Consider the following 21,596-nt stretch of genomic DNA (forward strand, 5'->3'; position numbering starts at 1 on the left):
ATGCTCTCAACGGTGCAGTTGTAAAACTTATTCAGGATCCAAATCTTTTCAGCCTCCTGAGGGGGAAGAGGTGTTGTCGTGCCCTCTTCACGACTGTGTTGGTGGTTTGGACCATGATACAGCACCTTCAGGAAGTATTCATAACCCTTGACTTATTCTACATTTTGTTACAGCCTGAATTCATTATTTCTAACCCATCTACACACAACACTCGATAATGAAAGTGAAAACATGATTTTAGCACATTTATTGAAAAATTTAAAATACAGAAATCTCTCATTTACATAAGAATGAACACCCGAGTCAATAGTTTCTAGTAGAACAGAGAGAGCTCCAGGATGTGGATGGAGGTGTCCTCCATGTTATCATGTTGAACAGAGAGAGCTCCAGGATGTGGACGGAGGTGTCCTCCCACCATGTTATCATGTTGAACAGAGAGAGCTTCAGGATGTGGATGGAGGTGTCCTCCATGTTATCATGTTAAACAGAGAGAGCTTCAGGATGTGGATGGAGGTGTCCTCCATGTTATCATGTTGATCAGAGAGAGCTTCAGGATGTGGATGGAGGTGTCCTCCCACCATGTTGAACAGAGAGAGCTTCAGGATGTGGATGGAGGTGTCCTCCCACCATGTTGAACAGAGAGAGCTCTTGGATGTGGATGGAGGTGTCCTCCATGTTATCATGTTGAACAGAGAGAGCTTCAGGATGTGGATGGAGGTGTCCTCCATGTTATCATGTTGAACAGAGAGAGCTCCAGGATGTGGACGGAGGTGTCCTCCCACCATGTTGAACAGAGAGAGCTCTTGGATGTGGATGGAGGTGTCCTCCATGTTATCATGTTGAACAGAGAGAGCTCCAGGATGTGGATAGAGGTGTCCTCCATGTTAAACAGAGAGAGCTCCAGGATGTGGACGGAGGTGTCCTCTCACCATGTTATCATGTTGAACAGAGAGAGCTCCAGGATGTGGACAGAGGTGTCCTCCCACCATGTTGAACAGAGAGAGCTCCAGGATGTGGATGGAGGTGTCCTCCATGTTATCATGTTGAACAGAGAGAGCTCCAGGATGTGGACAGAGGTGTCCTCCCACCATGTTGAACAGAGAGAGCTCCAGGATGTGGATGGAGGTGTCCTCCATGTTATCATGTTGAACAGAGAGAGCTCCAGGATGTGGACAGAGGTGTCCTCCCACCATGTTGAACAGAGAGAGCTTCAGGATGTGGATGGAGGTGTCCTCCCACCATGTTATCATGTTGAACAGAGAGAGCTCCAGGATGTGGATGGAGGTGTCCTCCATGTTATCATGTTGAACAGAGAGAGCTCCAGGATGTGGACAGAGGTGTCCTCCCACCATGTTGAACAGAGAGAGCTCCAGGATGTGGATGGAGGTGTCCTCCATGTTATCATGTTGAACAGAGAGAGCTCCAGGATGTGGATGGAGGTGTCCTCCATGTTATCATGTTGAACAGAGAGAGCTTCAGGATGTGGACGGAGGTGTCCTCCCACCATGTTGAACAGAGAGAGCTCCAGGATGTGGACGGAGGTGTCCTCCATGTTATCATGTTGAACAGAGAGAGCTTCAGGATGTGGATGGAGGTGTCCTCCCACCATGTTGAACAGAGAGAGCTTCAGGATGTGGACGGAGGTGTCCTCCCACCATGTTATCATGTTGAACAGAGAGAGCTTCAGGATGTGGACGGAGGTGTCCTCCCACCATGTTGAACAGAGAGAGCTTCAGGATGTGGACGGAGGTGTCCTCCCACCATGTTGAACAGAGAGAGCTCTTGGATGTGGATGGAGGTGTCCTCCCACCATGTTATCATGTTGAACAGAGAGAGCTCCACTATGTGGATGGAGGTGTCCTCCATGTTATCATGTTGAACAGAGAGAGCTCCAGGATGTGGATGGAGGTGTCCTCCATGTTATCATGTTGAACAGAGAGAGCTCCAGGATGTGGATGGAGGTGTCCTCCATGTTATCATGTTGAACAGAGAGAGCTCCAGGATGTGGATGGAGGTGTCCTCCATGTTATCATGTTGAACAGAGAGAGCTTCAGGATGTGGATGGAGGTGTCCTCCATGTTATCATGTTGAACAGAGAGAGCTCCAGGATGTGAATGGAGGTGTCCTCCATGTTATCATGCTGAACAGATCTCCAGGTTGTGGACGGAGATTTTAGTGGCTGCTTCGTTACGGGAGTCGCATGTTCGGTTAAGATGAATGACCATAACCTAAAATGTAATTCTGAGCACTGTGGGTGGACGCCTAATCAGGTTAAATCACCCAATGCCTTATGGGTCCGGTAAATTAAAACGCTGCTGGTCAAATGTCCGGCGCCGCATTTTCCTAACGGAAACCCTGGTGTGTGTGTGTGTGCGCGCACACAGGAGAGAACACCAAGACCCCTCCATATATCTGGGCATCATTCTGAACACTGGGTCAAAATGCTCTCATCACCACGTCACCCAGCAACCGCTGCCGTTACCAGGGAACAAGAGCCACGGCAACGTGCAGACTCGTGGTGGTGACTGCAGCAGAACCCAGCCACCAGCAGGGCCACCGGACCAGACTAGGATGAGACACAACAACACACAGGTTGTTCTGTTTAGCCTATGAGAGGTACACACACACACACACACACACCAGGTATCAGCTATGACAGGTACACACACAGTTTGTTCTGTTTAGCCTATGAGAGGTATACACACACACACACCAGGTATCAGCTAAGAATTTGTTCTTAACTGACTTGCCTAGTCTCTACTTCAATGTTGCATTTCTAATGTATTCGGAACCCTTTTCCATCTGTTTGACCAGACATCAAAGCCATCGCTCATTCCTAATTTTAGGATGGAACATTGAACATGGAAAAATAGCATATTGTCCCACAACAGCAGAACACCAGCAGGATGAATCAGTTTACCAGGTCATGGACTGAATGATTGGAGTGAACAAATCAGAACAGCAGAACGGATCCCACTGCTGTGCTACTCCCTGGTTATCAGACTGGAGTGATCAAATAAACCATCAACTCAATGAGCAGTCAGTGCAGCCAGCTAGTACAGCCAGCTAGTACAGCCAGCCAGCTAGCACAGCCAGCTAGTACAGCCAGCCAGCCAGCCAGCCAGCTAGTACAGCCAGCCAGTACAGCCAGCCAGTACAGCCAGCCAGTACAGCCAGCTAGTACAGCCAGCTAGTACAGCCAGCCAGCTAGTACAGCCAGCCAGCTAGTACAGCCAGCCAGTACAGCCAGCACAGCCAGCTAGTACAGCCAGCCAGCTAGTACAGCCAGCCAGCCAGTACAGCCAGCACAGCCAGCCAGTACAGCCAGCTAGTACAGCCAGCTTATCTGTGTCTGTCGGTCTACAGGTGCTGTATCACTGATCAGTCAGTCACATGGACGGATGGAAGCTAGGTGAGGAGAAGGCCTCCAGAGACCCAACACAAAACACACCGACCAGGCAGCAGTTAAGGGCTCTATTCAATCCATATGGCTGAAGCGTTTCAGATTTCCTGCTAGAAACGTAACGGTAATTTATGATTAAGCCGACATACGCAGCGTTCACCGTGAATGCCATCTACGACCAACGCGGGAACATTTCCTTTCAAATGGGCTTTAGCGTTGAATTTACGGGACGGGACGGGACGGGACGGACGGACGGTCCGTCCGTCCGTCCGTCACAGACCGAGTCCCGGGCCGAAATTCTGCTCCTCCGCCATTCTGCTCCTCGGTCATAGCCAAGGCCTTTGATACAAAGAATTTTCAGTCATCCTCCCGAGGATGAAAAGATATGAGCTCCAAACATGCACAAAGACGGTGATATCAAGTTTGTCGTTGCTCTGAAAAAGCCCAGCCAAAAAGGGAGTGCCAGGAGAGAAGAGAGGGCCTCATTGCGGCTAACGAGAACATCATATTGACCAACAACAACAACAAAAAAGTATTATTATTTAAGCAGCAAAATCAGTAAGGAGTCATGTAGTTTGGGACTACTAATGAAAACAGACAAACCAATCAACCAACAGGAGTTATGTGGTTAGGGAGTACTAATGAAAACAGACAAACCAATCAACCAATAGGAGTCATGTGGTTAGGGAGTACTAATGAAAACAGACAAACCAATCAACCAATAGGAGTCATGTGGTTAGGGAGTACTAATGAAAACAGACAAACCAATCAACCAATAGGAGTCATGTGGTTAGGGAGTACTAATGAAAACACACATTTGTTTCCTTCCCCTAATAGAAACGCACAAACCAATCAACAGCACATGTTCGTTTTCTAGTGGGCAATCAAACTGCATTCACAGTAAATCAGCTTCAATTGATCTGTTGGGAGTGATTGTTGAATCAATTCATAGCAATTCATAGCACAAGAATAGGAAAAAGCCATGATGGGTTCTAGAAAGACTTTTTTGGTGAATGTTGACAGTTATTCAGATAGCCTACAACACCATCCCATAACCTAATCTCTGTGGGAAATGTTTCCAGGAAGGAGGGAAGGGAGTCAGGAGGCTGTGTGTGTCAGTCTGATCACATTCCTCGCTATTGTATTTGACGGGAATACCACTGAGAATCTCAACGAGGACAGATTTGAATAGTCAACAGAACAGGGGCTGTTGGGATCGTGACACACAATCTGACGATGACTAAATGGAATATTACGCATGTCGGCAAAGTGTTGAGTTTCACTCCCTGCCCGCCGAGAAGAATCTGACTGTGACCCACATCCTGGCCAAGACCAGGGAAGAAGAGTCCAGGGAAACCCTGCCACCTCTTCTCTTGACTACTTCCTTGTCGGATTTTAGCTAAGCTTAACCCTTTTCCTAACCTTAAAATGTCATTCTCCTAACCCACTACGTTAGTTCTCCTAACCCGATACACCGTACCCAACCGGCCACGCGCAATCGTGCGCAAATTGATTTTGTCCCCCCACACCAATCGCGATCAAGACACACAGGTTAAAATATCAAAACAAACTCTGAACCAATTATATTAATTTGGGGACAGGTCGAAAAGCATTAAACATTTATGGCAATTTAGCTAGCTAGCTTGCAGTTGCTAGCTAATTTGTCCTATTTACCTAGCTTGCAGTTGCTAGCTAATTTGTCCTATTTAGCTAGTTTGCAGTTGCTAGCTAATTTGTCCTATTTAGCTAGCTTGCTGTTGCTAGCTAATTTGTCCTGGGATATAAACGTTGAGTTGTTATTTTACCTGAAATGCACAAGGTCCTCTACTCCGACAATTAATCCACACATAAAAACAGTCAACCAAATACATTTCTAGTCATCTCTCCTCCTTCCAGGCTTTTTCTTCTTTGGATTTATATGGTGATTTTCATAAAGTTGTATTACCACCACTGACCTCCATTCGTCTTTCAGTCACCCACGTGGGTATAACCAATGAGGAGATGGCACGTGGGTATCTGCTTCTATAAACCAATGAGGAGATGGGAGAGGCAGGACTTGCAGCGCGATCTGCGTCAGAAATAGAACTGACTTCTATTTTATCCCTTGGCAACGAAGACGCTCGATGGTGTGCGCATGCAGTGTGGGTGCAATAATTGAATAACATGCATGTCTCAATTTATTTTGCAACGCTCGGCACGCGACGCGAGCGGTGTAGTCTGCATGTTAGTTCTCCTATCTGCTAGGAGCCAATAGAAGAGGGGATGGGTTCTTCCCTGGGCGGTTCTTCCCTGGTCTTCCCTGGAGGACGCGGGTTGCAGGCAAGACCATATTGTGCCCACCCGGCCACCTCTACTTGGCATCGAGGCAAGTGTATGTCAGCTAGTCGGGTGTTGGAAAATCAACTCCGACATTGTTATTGATGGGAAACCGAGGCTTTCTGAAGCCTTTGGGGCATTCACCACATTGTGCTGAAAAACGATTCATTACTCCGAGCTTTTAAACACAATGAACATTATTGACATCTGCAGGTCAGCAATGAAAAGCAGCGTTTGAGATTCATATATTTGTTTTTTTCCTCAATATTCATCAAATCTCCGTGGGGCAGCGACTAGTCGCAGGTCTTAATAGCTTATTATCAGGTACCATACAGGTTGACTAGTCACAGGTCTTAATAGCTTATTATCAGGTACCATACAAGTTGACTAGTCACAGGTCTTAATAGCTTATTATCAGGTACCATACAAGTTGACTAGTCACAGGTTTTAATAGCTTATTATCAGGTACCATACAAGTTGACTAGTCACAGGTTTTAATAGCTTATAATCAGGTACCATACAAGTTGACTAGTCACAGGTCTTAATAGCTTATTATCTGGTACCATACAGGTTCGCACCAGCCATTATGCTTTGAATCCCCTTTTTTTGCTGTCAAACACTGAATCTATGGCATTATTTAGGACGCTTAAGACAGAACCTTATACATTACTAAATACAATGTGCAGAAAGTGTGGTTTCACAATGATTTTCAAAATAACATGCCTATGCCGGGATTCGACCTCATTCCCTGTTGTCTGAGTGTTCTCGTCCCCGACTCTACCTGCTGAACTCACGTTACCATTCAGGTGACTCTACCTGCTGAACTCACGTTACCATTCAGGTGACTCTACCTGCTGAACTCACGTTACCATTCAGGTGACTCTACCTGCTGAACTCACGTTACCATTCAGGTGACTCTACCTGCTGAACTCACGTTACCATTCAGGTGACTCTACCTGCTGAACTCACGTTACCATTCAGGTGAAGCTACTTGAAACAATCGACCATTACCGTGAAAATACTTCAACCCGATTAACTGACAGGTTATCTACTTTAGGCAGCCAGCTAGCGTTAATTATCTAAATTGAGATAACTAAGTTAGCTAGTTAAAACGTTAGTCAAGAATCTTTTGGGACTAACGTTACAAATATCTATGCGTAGCTAAGGTTGAGGCCATATTCTGTTATACATTTTCACTTAAAACAAAAAAACTACCTCTAACGTTACCTAGTTATCATAAAAATAAAAAAAAATCAAGTGATAGTTAAATGATGTGAATACACAACGTTAGCTAGCTAGCTACTCGGGACAGTAGCCAGCTACTAGTACCGTCGGCCAAGTAGCTTAGCAAAGTTTTTCTAACGACGTCGTTAAAGGCGATAACGTTGGTTAGCACCGACCTTTTACCCGCTAGTTAACTAACGTCAACGTTACCTGGCTAGCTAGTTAGCCAACGTTAGCTAGCTAACTAGCTTCTAGAGTCGTCATGACACTTCCACAGACGTTAAATTGGCTGGTAAACCAACATTAATATATATAGTTCTCTGACTGCTAGTTTAAAAGTATAACGTACCAGTATGCGCTAACGTGTAGCTCATTCGGTTCATTAAATGCAGCAGCTAGCTAGTTACCAAGTTAGCATTTGCTGGATAGCTAGCGTCGCTAGCAATGAACCCCAGCCAAAACATATATATTTTTTCTTCTTCTAGTAAGCTCCCCCGACGAACGGTAAATAGTTATCATTTTCAAAATTACCTAACTTGTCTCTTTACCTGTGAATCAGGGCCCCGATCCAAAAAAAAAGTCAGTCAAATTCAAATCACCAATCTCTCGAACATGAACGATTTAAATTCCAGAGAAGTGTTGGAAATGAACTCTTATCCTGCTGCTATATTCACTAGCTAGCAGTCCAGTTTCACCTGCCAGTCCACTCGCAGATTCAACCAAACCTCGCCCATCGCAACGGACTGCCCCTGTCCTAATCCATTGAGCAATGTCTGCAAGTATAAGGTGAAATTCAAGGTGTTCATGAACGTGGCAGGACTTTACAACCGGTCACTTTTGTGGTGTGTATGTATGGTGTGCATTTTGAAAATACACCATCTATAAAAATGTGATTCCAATAAGATTTTTTTGATAGAATAGAGCTCATCTGAATAGACCGACTCATGATGGCCAGGTGAGTCCTTAACCTGCATAGACCGACTCATGATGGTCAGGTGGGTCCTTAACCTGCATAGACCGACTCATGATGGCCAGGTGGGTTCTTAACCTGCATAGACCGACTCATGATGGCCAGGTGGGTCCTTAACCTGCATAGACCGACTCATGATGGCCAGGTGGGTCCTTAACCTGCATAGACCGACTCATGATGGTCAGGTGGGTCCTTAACCTGCATAGACCGACTCATGATGGTCAGGTGGGTCCTTAACCTGCATAGACCGACTCATGATGGCCAGGTGGGTCCTTAACCTGCATAGACCGACTCATGATGGTCAGGTGGGTCCTTAACCTGCATAGACCGACTCATGATGGTCAGGTGGGTCCTTAACCTGCATAGACCGACTCATGATGGCCATGTCAAATCAAATCAAATTTATTTATATAGCCCTTCGTACATCAGCTGATATCTCAAAGTGCTGTACAGAAACCCAGCCTAAAACCCCAAACAGCAAGCAATGCATGTGAAAGAAGCACAGGTGGGTCCTTAACCTGCATAGACCGACTCATGATGGCCAGGTGGGTCCTTAAATTGCATAGACCGACTCATGATGGCCAGGTGCGTCCTTAACCTGAATAGACCGTGTGGCTCAGTCGGTAGACCATGGTGTTTGCAACGCCAGGGTTGTGGGTTCGATTCCCACGGGGGACCAGTACGGAGAAAAAAATGTATGAAATGTATGCATTCACTACTGTAAGTCGCTCTGGATAAGAGCGTCTGCTAAATGACTAAAATGTAAAATGTAATGATGGCCAGGTGGGTCCTTAACCTGCATAGACCGACTCATGATGGCCAGGTGGGTTCTTAACCGGCATAGACCGACTCATGATTGTCAGGTGGGTCCTTAACCTGCATAGACTGACTCATGATGGCTAGGTGGGTCCTTAACCTGCATGGACCGACTCATGATGGCCAGGTGGGTCCTTAACCTGCATAGACCGACTCAAGATGGCCAGGTGGGTCTTTAACCTGCATAGACCTACTCATGATGGCCAGGTGGGTCCTTAACCTACATAGACCAACTCATGATGGCCAGGTGGGTCCTTAACCTGCATAGACTGACTCATGATGGCCAGGTGGGTCCTTAACCTGCATAGACCGACTCATGATGGCCAGGTGGGTCCTTAACCTTTGTAAACATATAATGTCATAAGGTGACTTTTTCCTTCACGATTCATTAGAATGAACACTTCATTCTGTAGTGGTGACACAGGGATGAATTGCAGAGCCATAAAGCCATATATTCCTCTCAGTAACTCCTTGTGCTCTGCACCAATCAAAAGGCCAGCAATGAGTCACTCCTTTTTACCTGAGCCCTATGACCCCCACTTCTTTTGACCAGGGCCCATAGGAATCAGGTTAAAAGTAGTGCACAACATAGGGAATAGGGTGTCATTCCTGGTCAAAAGTAGTGCACTTACATAGGGAATAGGGTGCCATTCCTGGTTGAAAGTAGTGCACTACATGGTGTCTTAAATGGCACCCTATTCCCTATCTCATCATGGTGGTCAATAAACCCAGAGAGAGTCTCCTGTCTGTGTGTGATGCTCTCTAACCCAGAGAGAGTCTGCTGTCTGTGTGTAATGCTCTCTAACCCAGAGAGAGTATCCTGTCTGTGTGTAATGCTCTCTAACCCAGAGAGAGTCTCCTGTCTGTGTGTGATGCTCTCTAACCCAGAGAGAGTCTCCTGTCTGTGTGTAATGCTCTCTAACCCAGAGAGTCTCCTGTCTGTGTGTGATGCTCTCTAACCCAGAGAGAGTCTCCTGTCTGTGTGTGATGCTCTCTAACCCAGAGAGAGTCTCCTGTCTGTGTGTGATGCTCTCTAACCCAGAGAGTCTCCTGTCTGTGTGTGATGCTCTCTAACCCAGAGACTACGGTCCGAACAGGCTCAGGACCCTGTCATTGTTGCTAAGCTCATTCAGTGGGTGTTAGGACTTATGGGGATGCGCCCCAATAATCTTTCCGAAGTGTGCACTCGTTCACTACTCCCAACAAATGTAAAAGCATTAGATTGGTGTAGGCATGGGCTGGAGGTAGTTTCCATGTACCAGTCATTTCCTTTTGTAATCCATGAAGGCAAGTGAAACAGCTGCACACTTGGGGAGAAAGGCGAGAGGATAGGGACAACCATGGTGAGTGAGAACAGAAAATAGTCACGACACACAGGTTTGATGGACAGGAGAGTGGCCATTCTATTCTTGAAAGATCTGGGGTGTATTCACAAGGAACCAAATGGAAGCAAACGGGATGAAATGGGACCTGAACTTGACCTAAAAGAAACACAATTTTTTTTTTGTTGCAACAAGTTTTACGTTGCACTTTTTTTCTCCTATGTTTTGCAGGAATGAATACACCCCACGTAAGTTACAAAAACAGCCCTTCTCAGACACAGATGCTGCGTTTGTAATCACGTAGGAGGTGGGAATTTGTAAAATACCAGTTGGATGAATTCAAGTGCTTTGAACTCGTTGTGAAACGCTGATTAGCTATTGGCCAACAAGCTGTGTAAACCATAAACAAACAAAAATGCTATCCTGCTTTTAACAAATTTATAATGTTAAAAAAAATGAAGATCGTTTTGTTGCATTTAACTGCCAAAAAAATGATGTATCAAGGTCATTTTCTTAGTAGGTGACAGAGTTTCCCACTACGATAGAGGAGTTTCCCACTATGATAGAGTTTCCCACTAGTAATTACCTGTTGGAGGGCCGTATAAGTAGATTTTTCCAAGTCGTATGTGATAAATTCCCGCTTGGTTACGAACACAACAAGTACCATCGGCTGCATGAAGGCAGATACTTTTTGTGTACCAACATTATCTATTTATGAGGTTAACCTGCCCTCTAGTGGTGCCGCAGCCGACACGTTCTCACGTTCTGGGTAACTGTACATTAGAATGAATTCTCTCCCCCTCTTGGACATGCATGGTACTGTATCTCCGTGTCAACAACAACAAAAGTAGGATAACAGTAGCCTGGGTACCTTCTTGTGACAAGAAGTGGCAAGATGGCACAAACTGACTGGTACCCAGGCTAATGATTATGCATTTAAAGAACTGGAAACCGATCATTATACCAACAACGTACTTTAACTTGAATGCAAAATCCAAGCAGATTTTTTGTGTTTATTAATATTTACATAAAAATCACAAAGAAAAAAACTAAACATTATTTTGGGGCTCGACCATGCAAAACAACAAATAATGTTCCTGAAAATGCTTTACGTGAACACTTTTTTAAAAACAGCTATTCAGTGAAATATACACATTTTGCAATTTGTTGTCCGGGATTTATTGAAGGACAATAAAATGTGAGATGTGCAAGAAACAGTTGAAGTTGTGACAGTGTACAGGTAAGACCTGGGCCCATATTCATAACGCGTCTCACATCCCCCAGGTCATTATGATCTAGGATCAGGTCCCCCAGGTCATTATGATCTAGGATCAGGTCCCCCTGGTCCATGTAATGTTATTCATTATGATCTAGGATCAGGTCCCCCAGGTCATTATGTTCTAGGATCAGGTTCCCCAGGTCATTATGATCTAGGATCAAGTCCCCCAGGTCATTATGATCTAGGATCAGGTCCCCCTGGTCCATGTAATGTTATTCATTATGATCTAGGATCAGGTCCCCCTGGTCATTATGATCTAGAATCAGGTCCCCCAGGTCATTATGATGTAGGATCAGGTCCCCCAGGTCATTATGATCTAGGATCAGGTCCCCCAGGTCCATGTAATGTTATTCATTATAATCTAAGATCAGGTCCCCCAGGTCATTATGATCTAGGATCAGGTCCCCCAAGTCCATGTAATGTTATTCATTATGATCTAGGATCAGGTCCCCCAGGTCATTATGATCTAGGATCAGGTCCGCCAGGTCCATGTAATGTTATTCATTATGATCTAGGATCAGGTCCATGTAATGTTATTCATTATGATCTAGGATCAGGTCCATGTAATGTTATTCATTATGATCTAGGATCAGGTCCCCCAGGTCCATGTAATGTTATTCATTATGATCTAGGATCAACACTCCTACTCTGAGACTCTTTATGAATATGGGCACAGACTTCTGATAATGTACAGTTGAGGCCTCTAACAGGCTTGTGTCCGTTCCAGGTCGGTTGTTGAAGGCCTCCAGGTCTTTCATCTCAGGCTCCTTGGTGTGACTCTTGTCAGTCTGACACTCGTGACAGAAACATCCGGGGTAAACATCAACAAAGTAGAGTTGTTTACCACATTCTTGTCTCCCCTCTCTCTCTCCTCAGTCTCCCACGGAGGGAAGGAGGACAGTGCGGAGACAGACGTGATTCTTTGTGTCCTCTGCATGCCAAGCCCAATATCGCCTCTGCCTCTTTCGCTCCTCTCCTCCATTCCACCAAACTCTTCATCTTCCTCCTCTTCTCCCCAGCCACCAGAGTTCCTCTTCCTCCTTTTCTCTCCGGCCACCAGAGTTCCTCTTCCTCTTCCACCTCTTCTCTCCGGCCACCAGGTTTAATGTAATCAGGTGATGAGTTGTGGCTCCCAGACCTGACTGGCCAGTTGGGGCCAACACTGAGTGATGGCAGGAGGGCCAACAGAAAGCTGACTGTCAAGACACAGACCACTAACCATGTGCTGCAGGGTCGGCCCTTTCTGCTTCCACTTCTACAGGAGGGGTAGAAAGATGGGGAGGGAGGGGGGAGGGAGGGAAAGAAGAGAAAGAGGTAGGGGAGGAGAGAGAGAGACGGGGGATAGATAGATAGATAGATAGATAGATAGATAGATAGATAGATAGATAGATAGATAGATAGATAGATAGATAGATAGATAGATAGATAGATAGATAGATAGATAGATAGATAGATAGATAGATAGATAGATAGATAGATAGATAGATAGATAGATAGATAGATAGATAGATATGGCTTTAGATAGGATCTCAACATTAACATGAATGACATATGGCTTTAGAAAGGGAATCACATTTCTATCCAAACTAGGATTTGTGTGTTATTATAGAATGATACTGTAGCTGTGAGGCTAACCTCAGACCAGACCAGCATCCCAAATGCCAGCCTATTCCCTATATAGTACACTACTGTTGACCAGAGCTCAGTATTTAACCTTTATTTAACTAGGCAAGTCAGTTAAGAACAAATTCTTATTTACAATGACGGCCTACCCCGGGAAAACCCAGACGACGCTGCTCCAATTGTGCACCACCTGAATGGGACTCCCAATCACGGCCAGTTGTGATACAGCCTGGATTCGAACCAGGGTGTCTGTAGTGACGCCTCTAGCACTGAGATGCAGTGCCTTAGACCCCTGCCCCACTTGGGAGACAGTATAATGGGAAGGCTGACGGGGCCGTAGGGAGAGGAGAGGCTGGTCCACGTCCCATATACACCTGTCTGTCTGTCTCTGTCTATCTCACCTGTCAATCTGTCTCACCTGTCTGTCTATCTCACCTGTCTGTCTGTCTATCTCACCTGTCTGTCAATTTGTCTCACCTGTCTGTCAATCTGTCAATTTGTCTCACCTGTCTGTCTATCTCACCTGTCTGTCTGTCAATTTGTCTCACCTGTCTGTCTACCTGTCAATCTGTCTCACCTGTCTGTCTATCTCACCTGTCGGGGCTCTTTCATGTTGCAGGGTTCCATCTTGACCTTTGACCCGGCAGTGAAAGCTGTGATGGCCAGACAGATGTCCTGCTGGCGGAGAAGAGGCTCCACCAGCTGCCATCTCTGTACAAGACAGACAGAGAGAGAGAGACAGAGAGAGAGAGAGACAGACAGACAGAGAGAGATACAGACAGACAGACAGACAGACAGACAGACAGACAGACAGACAGACAGACAGACAGACAGACAGACAGACAGACAGACAGACAGAGATGGGGTTAGTAGTGACTGACAGATAACAACAGTCAGCATCTCAAAGCAACGGGGCAGGAGGCTAAATCACTCATGCTGTTCCTTGAACATACAGGAGAAATAACACACACAAGCACCCCCCAAATTATTATTATTATTACTACTACACACACTAACACTCCCATAACCACTAGCTCTCCCTAGTGGTGGGTGATGGTACTGACCTGTCACTAGTGGTGGGTGATGGTACTGACCTGTCCCTAGTGGTGGGTGATGGTACTGACATGTCCCTAGTGGTGGGTGATGGTACTGACCTGTCCCTAGTGGTGGGTGATGGTACTGACCTGTCCCTAGTGGTGGGTGATGGTACTGACCTGTGACTGTGGCCTCATCGCTCCAGAGCCTCTACTACACTCTGCTAGGCCCAGGCTGTCTGAACCAAGGCTCTCCAGACACAACCCTCCCTGTTTCAACACACTGGTCACTGCATCCCGCTCCGGGATCCTGGGAGACACAAGAGGTGAGATGAGAGAGGTAAGAGAGAGGTAATAGAGTATGATGAGAGAGACGTGAGAAAGAGATGAGAGAGGTAAGAGAGACGTGAGAGAGAATGATGAGAGAGAGGTGAGAGGGAAAGAGCGAAAGGGAGAGAGAAAGGGAGAGAGAGATGAGAGAGGTGATAGAAGAGAGACGTGAGAGAGAACGATGAGAGAGAGAGGTGAGAGAGCAAAAGGGAGAGAGAAAGGGAGATGGGGGAGGGAGGAAAAGGGAGAGAGAGACAGAAAGAGAGAGAGACAGAGCTTTACAATTGAATTGCTGGTTATTGAATACATGTATATTTATAAACCTCTTGCTGTTTTTACTGTGAGAGCTTGGGTGAGTAAGATTGCAAATATTTTCATTAGACATGGTAAAATAAACGCTTAAAAAAAGAGAGACACGGGGTAAGGAAGAGAGAGAGAGAGGAACAGGAGGTAGGAAGAGAGAGAGACAGGAACAGGAGGTAATGAAGAGAGAGAGACAGGAACAGGAGGTAATGAAGAGAGAGAGAGAGGAACAGGAGGTAATGGAGAAAGAGGAACAGGAGGTAATGGAGAGAGAGGAACGGGAGGTAATGAAGAGAGAGAGAGAGGAACAGGAGGTAGGAAAAGAGAGAGGAACAGGAGGTAATGAAGAGAGAGAGGAACAGGAGGTAGGAAGAGAGAGAGGGACAGGAGGTAATGGAGAGAGAGGAACAGGAGGTAATGGAGAGAGAGGAACGGGAGGTAATGGAGAGAGAGGAACGGGAGGTAATGGAGAGAGAGAGGTAATGAAGAGAGAGGAACAGGAGGTAATGGAGAGGGAGAGAGAGAGAGACAGGAGGTAATGGAGAGAGAGAGAGAGGAACAGGAGGTAATGGAGAGAGAGAGAGGAACAGGAGGTAATGGAGAGAGAGAGAGAGGAACAGGAGGTAATGGAGAGAGAGAGAGGAACAGGAGGTAATGAAGAGAGAGAGAGATGAACAGGAGGTAATTGAGAGAGAGAAACAGGAGGTAATGGAGAGAGAGGAACAGGAGGTAATGGAGAGAGAGGAACAGGAGGTAGGAAGAGAGCGAGAGAGGAACAGGAGGTAATGAAGAGAGAGAGGAACAGGAGGTAGGAAGAGAGAGAGGAGCAGGAGTTAATGGAGAGAGAGGAACAGGAGGTAATGGAGAGAGAGGAACGGGAGGTAATGAAGAGAGAGAGGAACGGGAGGTAATGGAGAGAGAGGTAATGAAGAGAGAGGAACAGGAGGTAATGAGAGAGAGAGAGAGAGAGACAGGAGGTAATGGAGAGGGAGAGAGAGGAACAGGAGGTAATGGAGAGAGAGAGAGAGGAACAGGAGGTAATGGAGAGAGAGAGAGGAACAGGAGGTAATGGAGAGAGAGAGAGGAACAGGAGGTAATGGAGAGAGAGAGAGGAACAGGAGGTAATGGAGAGAGAGAGAGGAACAGGAGGTAATGAAGAGAGAGAGAGATGAACAGGAGGTAATTGAGAGAGAGAAACAGGAGGTAATGGAGAGAGAGGTACAGGAGGTAATGGAGAGAGAGGAACGGGAGGTAATGAAGAGAGAGGAACAGGAGGTAGGAAGAGAGCGAGAGAGGAACAGGAGGTAATGAAGAGAGAGAGGAACAGGAGGTAGGAAGAGAGAGAGGAGCAGGAGTTAATGGAGAGAGAGGAACAGGAGGTAATGGAGAGAGAGGAACGGGAGGTAATGAAGAGAGAGAGAGCAACAGGAGGTAGGAAGAGAGAGAGGAACAGGAGGTGACGAAGAGAGAGAGGAACAGGAGGTAATGAAGAGGGAGAGGAACAGGAGATCATGAAGAGGGAGAGGAACAGGAGATAATGGAGAGAGAGAGGAACAGGAGGTAATGGAGAGAGAGAGGAACAGGAGGTAATGAAGAGAGAGAGGTAATGAAGAGAGAGGAACAGGAGGTAGGAAGCGTGAGAGGAACAGGAGGTAATGAAGAGAGAGAGGAACAGGAGGTAATGGAGAGAGAGAGGAACAGGAGGTAATGGAGAGAGAGAGGAACAGGAGGTAATGAGAGAGAGAGAAACAGGAGGTAGGAAGAGAGAGAGGAACAGGAGGTAGGAAGAGAAAGAGGAACAGGAGGTAATGGAGAGAGAGAGGAACAGGAGGTAATGGAGAGAGAGAGGAACAGGAGGTAATGAAGAGAGAGAGAGGAACATGAGGTAATGAAGAGAGAGAGGTAATGAAGAGAGAGGCACAGGAGGTAGGAAGAGAGAGAGGAACAGGAGGTAATGAAGAGAGAGAGAGGAACATGAGGTAATGAAGAGAGAGAGGTAATGAAGAGAGAGGCACAGGAGGTAGGAAGAGAGAGAGGAACAGGAGGTAATGAAGAGAGAGAGGAACAGGAAGTAATGGAGAGAGAGAGGAACATGAGGTAATGGAGAGAGGAACAGGAGGTAGGAAGAGAGAGAGAGAGGAACAGGAGGTAATGAAGATAGAGAGAGGGGACAGGAGGTAGGAAGAGAGAGGGGAACAGGAGGTAATGGAGAGAGAGAAACAGGAGGTAGGAAGAGAGAGAGGAACAGGAGATAATGGAGAGAGAGAGGAACAGGAGATAATGGAGAGAGAGAGAGGAACAGGAGGTAATGGCAAGAGAGAGAGAAACAGGAGGTAATGGAGAGAGAGGAACAGGCGGTAATGGAGAGAGAGAGGAACAGGAGGTAATGAAGAGAGAGAGGAACAGGAGGTAATGGAGAGAGAGGAACAGGAGGTAATGGAGAGAGAGAGGAACAGGAGGTAATGGAGAGAGAGAGGAACAGGAGGTAATGAAGAGAGAGAGAGAGGTACATGAGGTAATGTAGAGAGAGAGGTAATGAAGAGAGAGAAACAGGAGGTAGGAAGAGAGAGAGGAACAGGAGGTAATGAAGAGAGAGAGGAACAGGAAGTAATGGAGAGAGAGAGGGACAGGAGGTAATGGAGAGAGGAACAGGAGGTAGGAAGAGAGAGAAACAGGAGGTAATGAAGAGAGAGAGAGGAACAGAAGGTAGGAAGAGAGAGGGGAACAGGAGGTAATGGAGAGAGAGAAACAGGAGGTGATGGAGAGAGAGAGAGGAACAGGAGGTAATGAAGAGAGAGAGGTAATGAAGAGACAGGAACAGGAGGTAGGAAGAGAGAGAGGAACAGGAGATAATGGAGAGAGAGAGGAACAGGAGATAATGGAGAGAGAGAGGAACATGAGATAATGGAGAGAGAGAGAGAAACAGGAGGTAATGGAGAGAGAGGAACAGGAGGTAATGGAGAGAGAGAGGAACAGGAGGTAATGGAGAGAGAGAGGAACAGGAGGTAATGGAGAGAGAGGGACAGGAGGTAATGGAGAGAGGAACAGGAGGTAGGAAGAGAGAGAGAGGAACAGGAGGTAATGAAGAGAGAGAGAGGAACAGGAGGTAGGAAGAGAGAGAGAGGAACAGGAGGTAATGGAGAGAGAGGAACAGGAGGTAATGGAGAGAGAGAGGAACAGGAGATATTGGAGAGAGAGAGGAACAGGAGGTAATGGAGAGAGAGAAACAGAACAGGAGGTAATGAAGTGAGAGAGAGGAACAGGAGGTAATGAAGAGAGAGAGAGAGAGAGAGGAACAGGAGGTAATGAAGAGAGAGAGAGAGAGGAACAGGAGGTAGGAAGAGAGAGAGGAACAGAGGTTGACAGTACTGTAACAGAGTTGTTGACAGTACTGTAACAGAGTGGTTGAGTGGTTGACAGTACTGTAACAGAGTGGTTGAGTGGTTCAGAGGTTGACAGTACTGTAACAGAGTGGTTGAGTGGTTGACAGTACTGTAACAGAGTGGTTGAGTGGTTCAGAGGTTGACAGTACTGTAACAGAGTGGTTGAGTGGTTGACAGTACTGTAACAGAGTGGTTGAGTGGTTCAGAGGTTGACAGTACTGTAACAGAGTGGTTGAGTGGTTGACAATACTGTAACAGAGTGGTTGAGTGGTTATCCTGGAGACATCATAAAGTGGAACAGTAGAATGCAGGTGAACCCAGTTGATATATGGCATATTGATAATCGTCTCCCCTCTACTAGTGAGGTGGCTATACTGTTATACAGAACACCTGGGTGGTTAGCCCGTAGTAGATAGGCTGTGTCCCAAATCTCTCCTTTCTCCCGAAGTGTGCACTTGTTCACTTCCCTTCACAAAAGGAAATGACAGCTTGATGGAAACTCCCTCTAGCCAATGCCTACCCACCCATCACAATGCTTTAACATTTGTTGGGAGTAGTGAACGAGTGCACACTTCAGGAGTAAGGAGAGGTTATTGGGCCGCACCCAGAGACTCTCTCCTCTCACCTTAGCTCAGGGTAAACGTTCTCCATATACCAATGGAAGGACTTGCAGTTCAGCTTGTGTCGTAGAGTCAGCCGGTCTGCAATGCTACAGGAAGGAATGAGCATGGAGAGGGGGAAGGGGAGGGGAGGGGGGTAGAGGGAGAGGGAAGGGCGAGTTAAGGGAGAGGGAAGGGGGAGAGGGGAGAGGGAAGGGGGAGAGGGGAGAGGGAAGGGGAGAGGGGGGAAAGGGAGGGGAGAGGGGAAAGGGAGAGGGAGAGGGGAAAGGGAGGGGGAGAGGAGAGGGAAGGGGGAGCGGGGAGGGGAAAGGGAGGGGAGAGGGAGAGGGGAAAGGGAGGGGGAGAGGAGAGGGAAGGAGGACAGGGAAGGGGGAGGGGAGAGGGAGGGGAAGAGGGAAGGGGCAGAGGAGGAGGAGAGAAGGGAAGGGAAGGGAAGAGGGAGAGGGGAGGGAAAGGGAGAGGGGGAGGTGAGAGGGAGAGGGGGAGGGGAAGAGAAAAATATGGCAGTTTTTCCATTTCCTGAAAAGGTTCTGTTTTGGAGCTGAGGTTTTCATCCAACAGCAAAGATATGAATAGTGTTGGTTAAAAGGTACCAGAGAGGACTAACCTGCCAAAGGCCTTGCCCTGGGCTGAGGGCCTTGCTGAGTAGTAGTACTGTTTATACTCATCCATCCACACCTCCGCTGCCCGACGCGTGTTCCTGACCCCCCCCCACACACACACACACACACACACACACACACACACACACACACATGGTTAGGTAGGCTAATAACACAGTTCCATTGTGCATTCCTCTCTGTAATGACCCCAGACATTTCAGTTTTGTCGTAGCTCTGAACTATCTCACCTGATTGAGGATTAGTTGACTAGTTGAATCAGGTATGCTAGTTCTGGAATAGTTCAAATACATGTCCCCGAGAGGAGGTTCCCGAGAGGAGGTTTGAAATGGCTGGGAGTCCCAGAGAAGAGGTTTGAAACGGTTGGGAGTCCCAGAGAAGAGGTTTGAAACGGCTGGGAGTCCCAGAGAAGAGGTTTGAAACGGTTGGGAGTCCCAGAGAAGAGGTTTGAAACGGTTGGGAGTCCCAGAGAAGAGGTTTGAAACGGCTGGGAGTCCCAGAGAAGAGGATTGAAACGGCTGGGAGTCCCCGAGAAGAGGTTTGAAACGGCTGGGAGTCCCAGAGAAGAGGTTTGAAACGGCTGGGAGTCCCCAAGAAGGGGTTTGAAATGGCTAGGATTCCCCAAGAAGGGGTTTGGAATGGCTAGGATTCCCAAGAAGACTTTTGGAATGGCTAGGATTCCCGAGAAGACATTTGGAATGGCTAGGATTCCCGAGAAGACTTTTGGAATGGCTAGGATTCCCGAGAAGACATTTGGAATGGCTAGGATTCCCGAGAAGAGGTTTTAAAAAGGCAGGACAAGAGTGTGTGTGTGTGTGTGTGTGTGTGTGTGTGTGTGTGTGTGTGTGTGTGTGTGTGTGTGTGTGTGTGTGTGTGTGTGTGTGTGTGTGTGTGTGTGTGTGTGTGTCAGTGTGTGTGCATCTCTAGAGTGGATATCAGAGCGACCCAGCCAAGCTCTCTTACTTGATGTATGTGAGAGCGTTGCCTTCTGGGAAGTCGTAGGGATGTCGCTTCCTGAAGACGTGTCCCACCCTGCTGCAGGGCAGAATCTCCAGACTCCCACCACACATCCACACCCTGAACGAAAGCTCTGGGAGGGAGATGCACGAGTTAAGGTAATATGTTAATATAGATATGTTTATATAGGGGACATTATACCTACACACATCCAGCCCACACACAAACAGAGTCTGGTCTTCAAACCAGAGCTAACAGTCTAATTTTCATAATCACAGTTAACCTGCTACAGAGCAGAATGCAGCAGACACATTTTGTCCAATCACATCAATCAATCACCAGCTGGTCCAATCACATCATCAATCACCAGCTGGTCAAGTCACATCATCAATCACCAGCTGATCCAATCACATCATCAATCACCAGCTGGTCCAGTCACATCATCAATCACCAGCTGGTCCAGTCACATCATCAATCACCAACTGGTCCAATCACATCATCAATCACCAGCTGGTCCAGTCACATCATCAATCACCAGCTGGTCCAGTCACATCATCAATCACCAGCTGGTCCAGTCACATCATCAATCACCAGCTGGTCCAATCACATCATCAATCACCAGCTGGTCCAATCACATCATCAATCACCAGCTGGTCCAGTCACATCATCAATCACCAGCTGGTCCAGTCACATCATCAATCACCAGCTGGTCCAATCACATCATCAATCACCAGCTGGTCCAGTCACATCATCAATCACCAGCTGGTCCAATCACATCAATCAATCACCAGCTGGTCCAATCACATCATCAATCACCAGCTGGTCCAATCACATCATCAATCACCAGCTGGTCCAATCACATTATCCAATCAGACAGGACAGAAACAGTCTCAGTGAATTAAACAGTCAAACTCACGCATGCACACGAACCCACAACGTCCCCCCCCCCTTCCCTCAGTACACTCACCAAAGTTCTCTCCTCCCCAGATGTCCATGTGAGTGTCGTATTGCCCCAGGTGGTTGAACCAGCTCTTGTCCATCACAAAGATCCCTCCTGCAATCACTGGAGTTCTATAGCAGAGAACACAGAGGACAGACAGTCTGATACACACAGGGGGAAGACTGGAGGAAGGCTCAGCGGGGCAGACTGTCTGATACACACAGGGGGAAGACTGGTGGAAGGCTCAGCGGGGCAGACTGTCTGATACACACAGGGGTAGGCTCAGCGGGGCAGACAGTCTGATACACACAGGGGTAGGCTCAGCGGGGCAGACAGTCTGATACACACAGGGGGAAGACTGGAGGAAGGCTCAGCGGGACAGACAGTCTGATACACACAGGGGTAGGCTCAGCGGGGCAGACAGTCTGATACACACAGGGGGAAGACTGGAGGAAG

The 21,596-nt window shown here is 47.1% G+C and overlaps 2 protein-coding genes across 3 annotated transcripts in view; both read right to left on the reverse strand.

Annotated features, from left to right (window-relative positions):
- numb (NUMB endocytic adaptor protein) overlaps positions 1 to 7,719 on the reverse strand; it is a 228,040-nt gene extending 220,321 nt beyond the window's left edge. For both annotated transcript variants that reach the window (XM_045723764.1, XM_045723763.1), the window contains exon 1: positions 7,492 to 7,719. The gene's annotated coding sequence lies outside the window, so the exon portion shown is untranslated. The remainder of the gene's footprint in view (positions 1 to 7,491) is intronic.
- Positions 7,720 to 11,023: 3,304 nt separating this feature from the next.
- LOC106611421 (polypeptide N-acetylgalactosaminyltransferase 16) overlaps positions 11,024 to 21,596 on the reverse strand; it is a 199,861-nt gene continuing 189,288 nt past the window's right edge. The window contains exons 9-15 of the mRNA XM_045723766.1: positions 21,168 to 21,271; positions 20,207 to 20,333; positions 19,231 to 19,323; positions 18,629 to 18,712; positions 14,168 to 14,297; positions 13,548 to 13,664; positions 11,024 to 12,585 (exon numbers count right to left, since the gene is read on the reverse strand). Of these exons, the coding sequence (XP_045579722.1) occupies positions 12,442 to 12,585; positions 13,548 to 13,664; positions 14,168 to 14,297; positions 18,629 to 18,712; positions 19,231 to 19,323; positions 20,207 to 20,333; positions 21,168 to 21,271 (799 nt within the window). The 3' untranslated portion in view covers positions 11,024 to 12,441. The remainder of the gene's footprint in view (positions 12,586 to 13,547; positions 13,665 to 14,167; positions 14,298 to 18,628; positions 18,713 to 19,230; positions 19,324 to 20,206; positions 20,334 to 21,167; positions 21,272 to 21,596) is intronic.

This window comes from Salmo salar, chromosome ssa09 (assembly GCF_905237065.1).
Source record: "Salmo salar chromosome ssa09, Ssal_v3.1, whole genome shotgun sequence".
In the NCBI taxonomy this organism is placed as follows: Eukaryota; Metazoa; Chordata; class Actinopteri; order Salmoniformes; family Salmonidae; genus Salmo; species Salmo salar.